This window comes from Phaseolus vulgaris, chromosome 10 (genome assembly GCF_000499845.2).
Source record: "Phaseolus vulgaris cultivar G19833 chromosome 10, P. vulgaris v2.0, whole genome shotgun sequence".
Taxonomy (NCBI): domain Eukaryota; kingdom Viridiplantae; phylum Streptophyta; class Magnoliopsida; order Fabales; family Fabaceae; genus Phaseolus; species Phaseolus vulgaris.
This window is the reverse complement of record NC_023750.2, coordinates 3,468,764-3,482,663: the sequence shown is the minus strand read 5'-3', so window position 1 is coordinate 3,482,663 and position 13,900 is coordinate 3,468,764. Positions and strand designations below refer to the sequence as shown.

At 30.6% G+C, this 13,900-nt stretch overlaps 2 protein-coding genes across 2 annotated transcripts; both read right to left on the bottom strand.

Annotated features, from left to right (window-relative positions):
- Nucleotides 1-1,895: 1,895 nt before the first annotated feature.
- On the bottom strand, nt 1,896-4,382 carry LOC137818114 (small ribosomal subunit protein eS8-like). The gene is made up of 5 exons (XM_068621346.1): nt 4,206-4,382; nt 4,031-4,103; nt 2,923-3,253; nt 2,266-2,438; nt 1,896-2,181 (listed from the first exon to the last, which is right to left on the bottom strand). Exons 1-5 carry the CDS (start codon nt 4,207-4,209, stop codon nt 2,106-2,108), a joined length of 657 nt encoding a protein of 218 aa, XP_068477447.1. The 5' UTR covers nt 4,210-4,382; the 3' UTR covers nt 1,896-2,105.
- A 3,855-nt stretch (nt 4,383-8,237) lies between these two features.
- On the bottom strand, nt 8,238-13,900 carry LOC137818341 (peptidyl-prolyl cis-trans isomerase FKBP62-like). The gene is made up of 13 exons (XM_068621697.1): nt 13,481-13,900; nt 12,064-12,150; nt 11,503-11,763; nt 11,332-11,406; nt 11,181-11,261; nt 10,897-11,091; nt 10,718-10,810; nt 10,453-10,628; nt 9,994-10,116; nt 9,761-9,907; nt 9,549-9,676; nt 9,123-9,243; nt 8,238-8,451 (listed from the first exon to the last, which is right to left on the bottom strand). Exons 1-13 carry the CDS (start codon nt 13,665-13,667, stop codon nt 8,401-8,403), a joined length of 1,725 nt encoding a protein of 574 aa, XP_068477798.1. The 5' UTR covers nt 13,668-13,900; the 3' UTR covers nt 8,238-8,400.

The following is a 13,900-nucleotide window of genomic DNA, read 5'->3' as shown; positions in this document are numbered from 1 at the left end:
CAATAACCTCGAAGTAGATCCAGTCTTTGCCGAACTTCCACGATCTCGTCCAACGTCACTGAAAAACGTTAGGGTTTTACCACATACTCTGTTTTCCTTTTCCGTTTCACACACTCTGTTTTTTGTTTTTATTTTGCTATATTAGATTCTGTTTTACAACAATCCCCGACATATTGCAAAAGATAAAACATAGAACTAAAGAAAGAAAAGATTATGGGTTCATCTAAGATGTAATGCATCAGATCTGGTATAGCAAGCTATATGAACCAGTCTTATATTGATGAACTTAACACATAGTGTAGTTAGTATAACAAGCTATATGAACCAAGACACTTAGTATATGTTAGAGGTTTATTAATCACAATACACCCCCCATATTACTTGTTGTTATTGTTGTATTGCGCTACTAGGCCATGCTCGTGCCTGGTATTCATGAGTGCTATAGAGATCTGCCAAGATTTCATGCAAGCGGTCCGACTTGACATTCATATAGGTGATTTCATCAAGCATATGCTGCAAATCATACACCACCCATAAGAGATATAAAAATTATTAAAAACTTTATAATTTGTTAAAACTCTTTTACCTCAGAATTTCAACCACAAAGTTTATTCTCTCGATAATACAGTATCTAGTACTTTAACACACATCATAGGAATGGATAAAATTGATAATTCTTCCTACCAAGATGTAAGATTGATCAGAGTTTAGCAATCCTAAATAATGTAGCATTACTCTCAGAATTTTCTTAGAGGAGTTACCAGCGAAGAAGGTGATAAAAGAAAGTAGTTGTTTTATTAGGTTATCTGTAGGAAACAAGATTAGATAATAATGACTATACTATTTTGCTACTTTTATGCAAATAAATGTTACTACTTATTGCTAGTGAATTGTTTTTGGTATGATAGGTACTATGTACACCAATCTTATCATTTTGGTATTTACAATATTACGAGGTATTTTCCTTGTTTTGATTCTATGAGTTCATTACATTGATTCATGGAGTTATGTTATAAATGTGATTTTATTTCAAGATGACATAAAGGTTTTAATTATTATTTTACTAATCCATTATGAGTGTGTTTGGCAAAATTAATTTATAAGTGATAGCCGATGAGTTAGCAACGGGTTAACAAGTTCATATCTTATAAGTTATGAAATGATAAACTAACTTGTTGAAATAAAAATATTTAGGGTTTCAATATTTTTTTTAAAGTTGCATTTTTTTTTATCTGGATTAGTCATTTTACTTAAATTAGTTTATCTAATTAGTATTAATCAAATTTAGTTTTTATTTATATAATACATTTCTATTACTCAATTTAAATCACTACTGCATTAAGTTTCTCTTTTGCAATTTTTATTGTATGTAATTATAAGAAATAATACGCAAAAAAATAAGGATAATAAAAAATATTAAATATAACATTAATAAATAAATAAATAAATATAAGCTAACCGAAGTAACTAGTAACTCAAAAAAGAAATTACTATTGAATACTTTATTAAACATTTTCATGTAAATCAAACTAATTTATAAACTAGTCAAAAACACTTTCGGTGTATATAATATTATTAAAATTTTGATGTTAAATGATTTGATATGAAAAAATTATTTATACTAAGTTTGTGTAAATAGATTTTATTTCATTATATAAGTAAATATAACAACACAATCAACTTATTTTTCTCAATGAATCTACAAAACGAAGTTAAATCTTAAATTTGAAAGGTAAGAATATAAGAGCCACCAAATAACAGATATATATCTTGCTATAAATAAAATATAAGATTATTAATATTCAATAATACTAGTTATTTCAAAAATGAGGCATATATTTAAATACCTATTGCACATTTATAGTCATTGAAAACACCCTCCCTGAATACTCCCATTAATAAGGATTGCAAGGAATTCATTAATAAAAATTGTAACTCATGGGTAGCAAAAACAATTCAAAACAAAATTAAGTGTCAATTTGCAAAATACTAAGATGATAGTTTGCACTAAATGATGTCCTGTGGCACAAAACATCAGCATGAATGGTACCAGCAACAAATAAAAACGACTAAAGCCATATATAAAAATTTGGGAAAAACTAAAATCAGGCAGCTCCCTTGCCCTTCTTCTTCTGGAGTTTCTTCATGTAAAATTCCAACTCTTTACCTTCCAAGATGTAGCTGCATAACCCATCAAAAAGGAAACGAATTATGAAAGAGGTTCCTTATAAACATAGTAAACATGATCACAATTCAAGTAATTACCCGTCACATCTGCCACATTGACCAGGGCGAGAGGAAATGCAAGCAAGCAAACGCCCACCGGCAAACTGCTCCTCAATGTGAGCATCAAGCTTGCGATCCTTCTGGCGTTTCTCCAGTTTTCTTTGCACATGGTTACTCTTTTTGGCTTCTTCTGCTGCTGCAGCGTCACCCTCCTGCAGATTACAGAAATAGGCATTAGCTTCTTTACACTTCATGTTCCATACATTTAATCTTATTAGATACAATGGAAAGAATAACAGAAAATGGAACTGACAACGTCTAATTATTTCTCATCAAATAAAGAGCAATAGGTGTTGCGTATGCAGCAATTTGCACCTTCTTGTAACCAGTATCAGATGTGTAACCATAGATTCATAGATAACAAGATAAGTCAAATCCACAGACTGAGAAAATATGTAAAGATAGAATATGATGACTTCAATACTATATACAAAAATAATTTACTTGTCAGAACATACTATAGTTCAGACACTTTCCAGTGAAATCGAAGACCAGAAATAGTGAATTCATTAAGAACAAGAAAACAAACAAATATCAGACCAAAACTTACAAATGTTATGAGAGCATACACAGTGAATTAACAATAACATACCGAAAGAGAATAGAAGAGAAGGAGAAAATTCCAAAGTCACATACCTCGGCAGAATCCTTCTTGGCAGCTGTCTTCTTCTTCCTACCAATGTCAAGACCATAGTGCTGAAGATACCACTGTTTGAATGGAGCAGCATCAACCTGAACAATAGCACTTTTGACAAGGGTCTGAGTACGCACAAGCTCATTGTTTGAGGCATTGTATACCACATCAAGTATACGCGTCTTGCGAGTTACAGCTTCACTTCCCCAGGAGTAATTTCCAGTATCCAACCTAAGTGCCCTCCACTTAACATTGCCACCTCTAACACGAATCCTCCTGACTGTCTTGTTGCTTGACAGCTTAGTGTTAGCAGGCTGGCGACCAAGCTCATACCTGTCAGAAACCACCAAAATATCTTTAGAAATTGTTATTAGAGTAGAATATAATGTCTTGGAACAAAATGCCAAAAATTTGCAGTATAATAATCATAAAAGTTGTGAATATGTTCATCAGAATAGATATAACTAATTCTCTGGTTAGAATATACTAAGAAAAATCTAGGGGATATTTAAAATAATGGTAACTAAACAATTTATAAAAAGATTGATCGAAAACTAAATAAATGTAAAGGGCAATGTTCAGTTACACTTATTTATCCTAAGAGAAAATATCCTATATTCTGCTAATGGTTGTATCTACTTTCTCTGTTCAATGATTTTGTACTAAAAAATAATGAAACAAAATACTATTCCAATATCCATCTGAGAAGGAGCGAAATTGCTAATGGAAATCATAGACTCTCTGGTTCAATAACCCTTTGATTTGCCTTCTCCTAACAAAACTTCACAATCGATGAACAACTAAACATAGATACACTAGACCCTCAAATAAACACACAATCACATTTCAAAAATCTGCGGGTGAAAAAAAAATCACATAACCAAATCAATTTTAATTGCAAACCGTCAATTCGAAAACAAGACCAAGCAAAGAATCCAATCATAGTAATCAAAACAAGCAAAAAACCAAAAACATCTCCCAATTCTAGCAACAACATTAGGCAAGTATGCGTACAAAAACAATACAACAAAATTAAAATACACAAATTTTTAAGAACATGACACATAACTAAAACAAACAAGTAATTAAAAAAGCAAAAGGAGCACACACTTTCTCTTCTTCCTCCATGCCTTCTTCTTGCCACCAGTGGCACGCCTCTTGTGCATAGAATCTCTGGAGATACCTGATTCAGAAGAAAAACAAATTCCATTAGAAAATGTGAAATTAGGGTTTGGGTTTGCACTGTCAACCAACAACGAAAGACACGAACGAAGCTTTCACTGACCCATGTTGTTGAGTTGTGGCGAAGAAGCAACAACAACACACTCTGTATTGTATCTCTCTGCTTCTTGGCTCACTGGAAAAACCCTAATATTTCGCCTTATATATTTTAACACACACGGAACCCTACTTTTTTGCTGATCCACCTCCACTTACCCGGCCCAGAACCAGGCCCAGAATCAGGCCCAATCTTTAGCTCTTTTTAATACAAAACTAAGAAATAGATAAAACTAAATATCATTTTTATCACATTTAAATTCTATTTTGTGATTTTGATCTTTTTGTTTCCCCTTAATTTTAGTTTTCAGGATTTATAAAATCTGTATCTTTTATCAAATTTTAAATTTTTTCTTACATTTATTTCTTTTATTTTCTATATCTTAATTAAATTACTTTTATGGTATTTTGAATAATATGTTACATCTAAATTGAATTATACCAAAATAAAATATAATTCAATATAAAAAAATTAAATGGAATTAAAATTATTTTTCTTTCTAAAATTTTAACAATGAAAATTGTTAATAAAAAATTATGAGGTGCGAAAAGTTTTAATTTTTTTCAACTTAATTAAAATTCATCTTGGTGTAACTATAATTATATATATATATGATTGAAGGTATGATTAGTTTCTAATTTTAACAGTTAATATTTTAAATTGATATTTAATTAATTAGGAGTTTAAAAGGAAATTAAGTATAAATTTGATGAATTTCAATTCAAAGTGTCTAGCTCAAATAAATAAAGGATTAATATTTTTACTGTCATTCTATATTTGTTAGTTTTTATAAAAGAGTTAACTTAGAGGAATCTAAATAACAACTTTGTAAATAATAATTTATATTTCGAAAGTGTGCATGATGTTATAGAATTAATCCTGTATGTTTCATGAGATATTGTATTATATGAGTTCTTGATACTTGCTTCGAGGTAATAATTTGAATTTTTATATGTTATGATAAATATAAAATAATAAATCAGTGTGAAAATTTAAATAATAACAAATAACTTAATAATATGTAAATTTATACTATGTGTTAAAAAATATATAGATGTGTTTAGAAGTATCACTACTTATGAGATTCATACACCCCTCTTAAATGGTGTGTTTGTTTCGGACACATGTATCGGATACTGACACACTTGTAAAATACGTATTTGTGAAATGTCCAATCAAAAAACTATTTGTTAGATTTATAAAAATTATAACACGATTCTAACCCAATTTCAAAAAAAATATATAATTTTTTAAAAACACAAGTATAAATTTTTATTATAAATACAAAAATAAGGAAAGAATAATTTTAAACTAATGAAAAACATCTTTTTCAAAAAAACATACTTTATCTTATGCCGATAGACCCAATAACACTAGGAGATACGAATAAATGAATATATAGAAAGTTGATATAGAATATAAATTTTTGTAACACAATATCAATAAAATGGTTAGGAAATTATATCAGGAAAACACTTGAGGACAGTAAAAAGCAACAAGAGTTGCTTTTAGTTAGAAGATACCATCAACATGCGGAAAATGGTGTAGTTTTTTTAAAATTTACGTAAATAGATATATTCAGAAAAAATTACAGAAATAGACATTTTTTTATCAACGTTGTTAATGATGTAAGCAACATAAATTAAATTTATTAATCCTGGTGTACTTGTCTTTTTAATTAAAGTTGACAACTGACAACTTCAGTTTAAATTAGGATTGACAACTTTAGTGTATTTTATCTCAATTAAATTTGTCAATTCAATTAACAAATTCACTTGATTTTATTTTTAGGATTTAAACAGATGATAATTAATATTTTAAAAATAAAAATATATAATTAAAAAAGTATTTTATAAATAATATCAAAATTTATTTATTTTTATTTAAGAAAATAATATATAAATTTGAATAATTAAAATGAATATTTTTTACAATAATTTTAAATAAATTGGATTAATAATATTTGTTTGATAAATTAAAAATATTTAGTATTTTATAAATATTGTTAAAGTTAAAAGTACACTTATAAAAATGTGATATAATTTATGTATAAATTTTTAGATTATATAATATATAAAAATATAAATTATATAATATGTAAAAAATAATAATATACATGTATTTATATAAAATAAAATAAATTATTGAATATATGTTGTTAAAAGTCAACATTACAAAGGATGACTCTAATGTCTAAATGGACAATTTTCTCTATTGTGACCTTCATTGTGACAGTAAGAACATTTTTTGTCATTGTTCTGAATTGATTGATCCATTTCATTATGCAAACAAGTTGTAATTGGTTGTCCCGAGTTTTTACATCGCATGTGGGGTTCTGGTATGAAATTTAGCTCGGTATAAGTAGACCAATGATCCTCATTTCGAACGGGTGAAATTTAACTTGATATGTCTTTCTAACCGTGTGGAGGATGTAAACTGGATCAATGAATTTTGTCATTTATAAATGACAAGAGGAACAAACGGTAATGACACAACGACAAAAAAGTCGAAGAGCTTGGAAGTAACCACAATCACCAGTCATTTAATCTAACTGTATATTATTAAGGTCGTCGACCATATTTGGGAGTGGCTAATTCTTAAACATCATTAAACTTTTTCACAAAACACATAACCCAATCTTGTGTGATTTTTTCCATGTAAGATTATGATATATTCTGAATAATAATGACTTGCACGTAACATGTTGTCTATTTTGAAGACTTGTTCAATAAACCATATTTTTGTTTTTTCAAAAGTTGTCTTAAAGCGAAAATTGATAAGGAACAAGTTCCCTTAAGCACGAAGTTAATGCATTCCATTAAATTTGTGATCATATGATCATACCTCTTTCTCCAATCATATGCTTGAGTCCATTTCTTTAGTGGTATGCAGTCTATCTAAAAAAATGTTTACTTGAACTTAGATCGTATAAATGATAGTTTTGTCTGTATTATGGATTGTCATAAAGTAAATGAAAATTAGTTAAATGATAAAAGATCATAATTATCTGTGAAAGAAAGGTCGTAATTTAGTTCTAATGTACTAATTTATTAAATTTGTAAACAAAGTTAACTACTTAAAATCTGTTTTAAAAATATTAAAAATTAACTAATATTTTTTTATTTTCCCAGTATAACTAATGATTAAGTTTAAAGAATATAAAATGAGTATGAATATTTTATAAATAATAAGGAGTAGAATAAAATCTCAGACGATAGAAGAGAGACAGAATGAACTGTTCTCCTCCTTTCAGTGAGATATAGACAACGGCCAGAAGAGAGACATAGTTCTTGACCAAACACAGCCTAAGTGTAAGGTGACCACCATACTTTACTTTAATTATTAAAATGAATATGATTGAAGAATGATATAAGAAAAACGCACAGGTAATATATAATTTTTCCATTCCATTCCTATTGTCAGATCTTCATCTCAATTTTTTTGTTCAGTTTTTTAATGGGTATTAAGTTTTTATCGTTCTTTCTCCAATTTTATTCTGCCAGTTGTTATTTCGCCTTTTTTGTGTTTAGTTTTCTTTGCATTTATATATCATTTCTGTTCAGTTGATTTTCCATTTGTATTGTGAAAATCTTCATGTCATTTCTTACGTTTTTTTGGATGCACAGTTTGGCAATGTTGAACATAAATTACCCAAAGTTACTCTCTGAAATTTAAGTTATCTTTAACAGATACTTTATTCAGGATCAATCTCCAAGCAAAACAATAAATAAATAAGTTGATGGTGGGACTTTAATAATCCCAAATGTATTTATTCGTGATGACCACCTTGCAATTTTGTTGTACACTAACTTCATCTGTAAGGCAACTTATCCCCTTTATTCTAGGTACTTTCTCTACTCTCACATTATTACAGTTTAAAAAGGAACCACTATTCAAACCACTCTCTTCTCTAGTTCATGAACTTCTCTCATATTTATTTCAATTGTGACATTTCTAGAAATAGAAATTCATTCTCTCTTACTAACTTATCCTTCCAAAATCTAACCAAGAGTTCCACGACCAAAAAAAAAGAGTAAATAGGAACAACAAACATCACTGATAATTAATTTTGAATCGAACTCCAGTTTCCTAGAAAAATGAAACAAAACCTGTCCCAAATCAAGTTTCATCATAATTTCCAAATGTCCACAAATAATAATAAGAAAGCAGACTCTAGAAATTAGATGAATTTTCATAATGTTTATGCCTTGCTGTCGACATTCATGGGTTGGGCATCCTTCGACTCTGCTTTCTGTATGATAAACATTAAACAAATACGGTACATTAGAAAATGCACGATACAAACAAAAAATGGAACCAGAAACTTTATCCCACTAATCACAAACTTGAACAATGTAACAAATCTTAGATATATGTTGTTTTTAATTGAGTTAATTTTATTAGCACTCACAAACAAGTGACTTGGTGACACATGAAAATTTATAATATGTATCGACTAGCCACATAATTATTGATACACGTGGATGAATAATAATGTTCAAACAAGCACAAGCCGAAGGTTAACAGGGCTAACAAAAACTATCTCTAAAATAGTTTAAAGTCGTCTACTTTTCATAAACACGCATAAATATATTATAAAGAACATAAAACAATACATAAGCATTTTATTCAACAAATGATTACATGCAATTTTCCTATATACAATTAGAACCTATTAACACTATTTAACAGGATTAGTCCCTTAAAACTGAATACATGAGAGAAAACTTTTAACTTCTTTGCTTTACACCGTGAGGGATATTCAGGTTATTGAGATGAAAAAATGACAAATTCGCATTGGTTTAATGTATGAAACTATATAGCTTGGAGAGAGATTCTAACTCAAATATTAGAATGTGTAGACCAGATACAGAAAACTCACAAGTGTATATATATAAGAAACTAGAGACACGGAATACTCACGTTATTGTCCAAAGAATCTAGCTTATGCAGTTTGTTGAACATATTTCCATAAAATTTTGCCTGCTTTTTGTTGTATTCCTTCATCTTTTCCTTCAAGGTCTTGTACTCAAGCTTGACTTCCCTGGTTATATATCAAAAGCAAATATATTAGTGCCTTTATAATAAAAATCACTCCAGCTAAAAAAACGATAAACCATTCAAAATACAAATAGATGATATTTGAAGTTTTAAACCGGTTCAGAAACTACCTTCCTATCATAGCCAACAATAGTGATACAATAATTAAAATACGGACAAAGATTCGTATACTATCAGCTATTCATACATTATTACTCTAATAAATATTATCTTTAAGTAATTTAAGGTAATTACAAAATTTAGCAACTTTTAATCAATTATTTCTGTTAAATCCATCAAATTATCTACCTATTGTCAGGGTCGAGCTCAAGCGCTTTCTTAATATCAATTTCAGCCAAATCTAAATCAGCCAACTGGATGTATGCCTGGGCCCTTCTATATAGAGCCTTCACGTTAGTGCTCTCAAGTTCCAGTACCTGCGGGTCCAAATCAAAAAACAGTTTTCACTTTTGTAATTTTTACCATAATTATCATATGGGAATACTGCAGCTGAGTCACACCTTTGTGCACAATTTCTCTGCTTGTTTGTAATCTTTTAGCTTCAACTTGCATGCTGCATTATTTAGATTACAGGCAACCTTCAAGGTCTTGGAGCTCTTCTTCTCCTCTACACTGAAGGAGGTATCGTACTCTATGAACTTTACAGCCTGTGACAACAAGAACATGTCTCAGAAGCTGCATAGAAATGGAAGAGAATAAATGGTGAATAAGTATTTAAGTAATCTTCAATTACCTTTTCATATCTTTTAGAAGCTTTTGCATATTTACCAGCTTTAAATAATGCATTTCCTTCTTCTTTCTTATTACCAGCACCCTCAATCTTCTCTGGTGTGTTCATGTCCCATGACTCCTTTTCCTTAAAGGAGGCAACAAAATTAATTATTATTATAAGGTAGAGAACTTCAACGAACATCTGACACTCAGATTGCTCATGATAATTCACTTCAATACAAGCAACAGAAATTAATTATAGGAATAAAAACAAGCTCAAAGAAAAGCATGTAAAATTGGAATTTGAAAGAAAAGCGAGCAGAGCAACAATGCTTTTGTTTTTTCATCAGCCTCTTAATCTTGTGAATTTTTTTATTACAACTGCATGGTGGCTAGCATTCCTATCCAATAATTTATATCAACAAAATTGAAACACAAGATGAATGCAGAATTGCAAATCATTGATTGTTTATTAACTTACCTTCTCAAACGATACTAGCTCAACCTCGTAATACAAAGTGGAGTTAGAAGGAACCACAGCAAGTTCCTGTTGAGACTCTGATGAGCCAAAACCATACTCAGGCGCAATAGTTAACAAAGCCACCTCACCCTTCTTCATAGTCAAAACAGCTCTGTCAAGCCCATCAATTACTTGTTCTGCTCAATCCATAAAACACTCACATTAGCTAGCATAATAAATAATTTAGTGGAAAACGGGAGAAACATTGAGACATTTTTCTAGTTACCCTCATCAGTTTTGAATTCAAACAGCTCCCCTTCATCATCATGACCCTTCTTCAAAAACAAAGTACCATCTTGCAGCTTACCAATTACTTTCACTACAAGAATGCAAAAACGGGTAAGGAAACATCAGAACCTTGTTTTAAATCCATAAACAATGACATTAAGAATTACAAGTATTTACATTTCACAACTGCCCCCTCATTTGGACGCTCATACCCTTCCCCTTCCTTGAGGATCTTCTTAATGACCTTCTTGTCATCAGTTACATCTGACACAGTCTTCCAAGAAACTAACTCAAGAGTAATCTCCAATGATGCATTTGGTGGAACTGCACCTTCGTCACCATGTGCTGGCTTACCCTTTTCACCAAATCCATCTACAAAACATACAAATAAATGCATAAAAATTTGAACAAAAGCAAATAATGGTTTTCCAATAGGTACCAAAACTCAGCAGACAACTTACATTGAGGCTTCACACTCAAAATCACTTTCTCTCCCTTCTTCATGGTTTTAACAGCCTTTGACAAAGCAGGACAAAAATAACCTGTAATAGAGTAAACATTAATCTCACAATTTATAACATGAAGGGCGTAACAAAATTAGTAGGCACTGACCATCTTCGACTGTGAACTCCACTCCATCAGATTTTGCTACTAGAGTCCCATCTTCAAGACGTGCTTCGTAATTCACTGCAACAGCAAGATTGCATTTAATAGTCAATATAAAATTGAATGATGCAACTATAGAAAATTAAATATTTAACAAATATGTTCCATACTTCATACCTAAAACTTCATCAAGATCCTTGGGATTCTCCCATTTTTCCCCCTCAGTGACTATCTTCTTAAATAAACCTCCATCTTTACATATGTCCTTCACACTAGTCCAAGACAATAGCTCCACGTCAAATTGAAGAGTTGCATTGGGGGGAATAGTTGGAGGAGAACCAGATTCACCGTATGCTAGCTCGGCTGGGATGGTAAAAAGGGCATTTTCACCTTTCTTCATCGTTACAATACCTTGATCCCATCCTTTAATAACTTGCCCTGCATTTGCGAGACACCATTTACATCAAAATATAATATTTTGTTTTGAAAAGTAAAGAGTAAGCAAACATATAGAATTCATTCAACTAACTCATTAATATTCATCCATACCCTCAAATCATTATTATCCATTCAACAGTAATTTCACAAATTGATCATCACAATTACAACCTCTTTTAAGCACCTCACTCACACACTGAAATGCTAATAGCTAAGTCCCCACTTCATAGCAAATCAAACAGCCGATTCCAATACATTAAATCACAGCACCCACAATCCTCAAAATATAAAGAAACTCACCTTGTCCAAGGGTGAAACCGAAAGGAGTTCCCCTATCTCTGCTGGAATCAAACTTAGTACCATCAAGCAACGTCCCAGTGTAGTGAACTACAAAAAAATAAAATTCAATAAATCATTAAGAAATTAATAGAAAAACAAAGCAAACAAGAAATTCGAACAAGCTAAGAAAGAAGAGTGTCAAGTTACACACTCTCTAACACAATCTTTAACATAATTAAGTCATTCTTTTGTAGTCCTTACTTTAAAACCAAATTAACTAAATCACAAAAATTGTGATTAAAATCCATTAAATATCTCACCAGATAAATTTCTACCCATAACAAACAGTTATACGACTAGCATTTCTCATTCCGATTATATAGATGCAACAAAATGCTAATGAAAATGTAGAACATATGAAAATGAAATAAAAAATCATGCAAAACAAAAACAAACCAGAACAAACTGCAAGTGAAAAAAAATTAAGTAAAAGTCACAAAATTACAAGTAAAATTAGTTAAATAACGTAATTCTGATAAATTTCAGCCAATTTTTAATTTACAAAAAATAATTAAAATATTGTTGTTGCCAGCATTTATCGACCTCATCTTAGAAATGAAAATGTAAAGAATAAATGAAAACGAAATTAAAATTAAAGCAAAACAAACCTAGACAAGAAATTAAAACAAAATCAGCCAGAAGAGTGGATAGTCAGACAAAACACAGCCTTGGTAATAATCAAGGCGCTCTTCGGTCTTTACGTAGAATAATTTTATTTTTTTTCAAAAATCACAAAATCAAAAGTAATATCTCACTAAATAACGTAATTCCCAAAAAAATCCACTAAAACAAAATTACATCAAACAGTTAAGAGGGTGTAGATGCAACCTTTCCTAAAGCCGAGCACAGAAAAGTAAATGAAATTGTAACAAAGTGTAAATAAAAATGAAATGAAAATATAACCAAAGAGAATCAGGCAAGTCCATGTTTGGACAAATTTCTCGTATCAGTCAAGATTACCTTAGAAATAAGCTAATGTAATATATAAAAAGCTCTTTTAGTGTACCTTCTCTAAACTTTTAACTTGACCATAAGCTAATTTTTAGACTAATGAAGAGGTCCATCTCACTTTTTTTCTCTCATTTCTTCTTTGTAGAAGTAACTATTTAAAAAAAAAAAAAACTTAATTCCTATCTGATCATCACAAAATCCAAACAAAACCCAAACTCATATATTATGGCAAATGGTAATGAGATCTCCAGCACCAATCTTTCCTTCTAAAAAGTTGATAGTAAAACATACAAACAATAATCTAAACAACACGAAAAAAAATGTTTGAATTAGGAGAGGTGTCACGCACAATATGAAATGTACAGCAACAGTGTCTTGCACATGTTAATTAATTAATTTCTGAAAGAAAAAAAAAAACGTGTAGTACCTTGAACCTCGTCACCAACTTCAGGAGTATTCCATCCTTCACCTTCCTTTAGGAGTTTCTTCTTCAAGCCCTGTTGCCCAATTTCCTTCTCCTCGCCGACCTTGAGGACGGGAGTTTCGAGGTCGCCGCCGAAGTTGAAGTCGTCGTTCATGGAATCCGCCGGCGGCATGTCAAAATCGTCGTCCATGTGGAAATGTGAGAATGCGGAGAGAAAATGTGAGAGAGGTTTAGAATTGAGAGAGAAGCAAAGTAGCGAATAGCAAAAGGACAAAGTGAAAAAAAGGGTTTAAAAGGGAAGTGAGAAGGGAAGAGGTTCCAGAGAGTTCTACAGGGAGCGTTTGGGAGTGCGTGGGTAGTTTCGAGAATCCAGGGTTTAGATGGTTCCAGATTTATCTAACTATACCTTCTTCTTTTATTTTT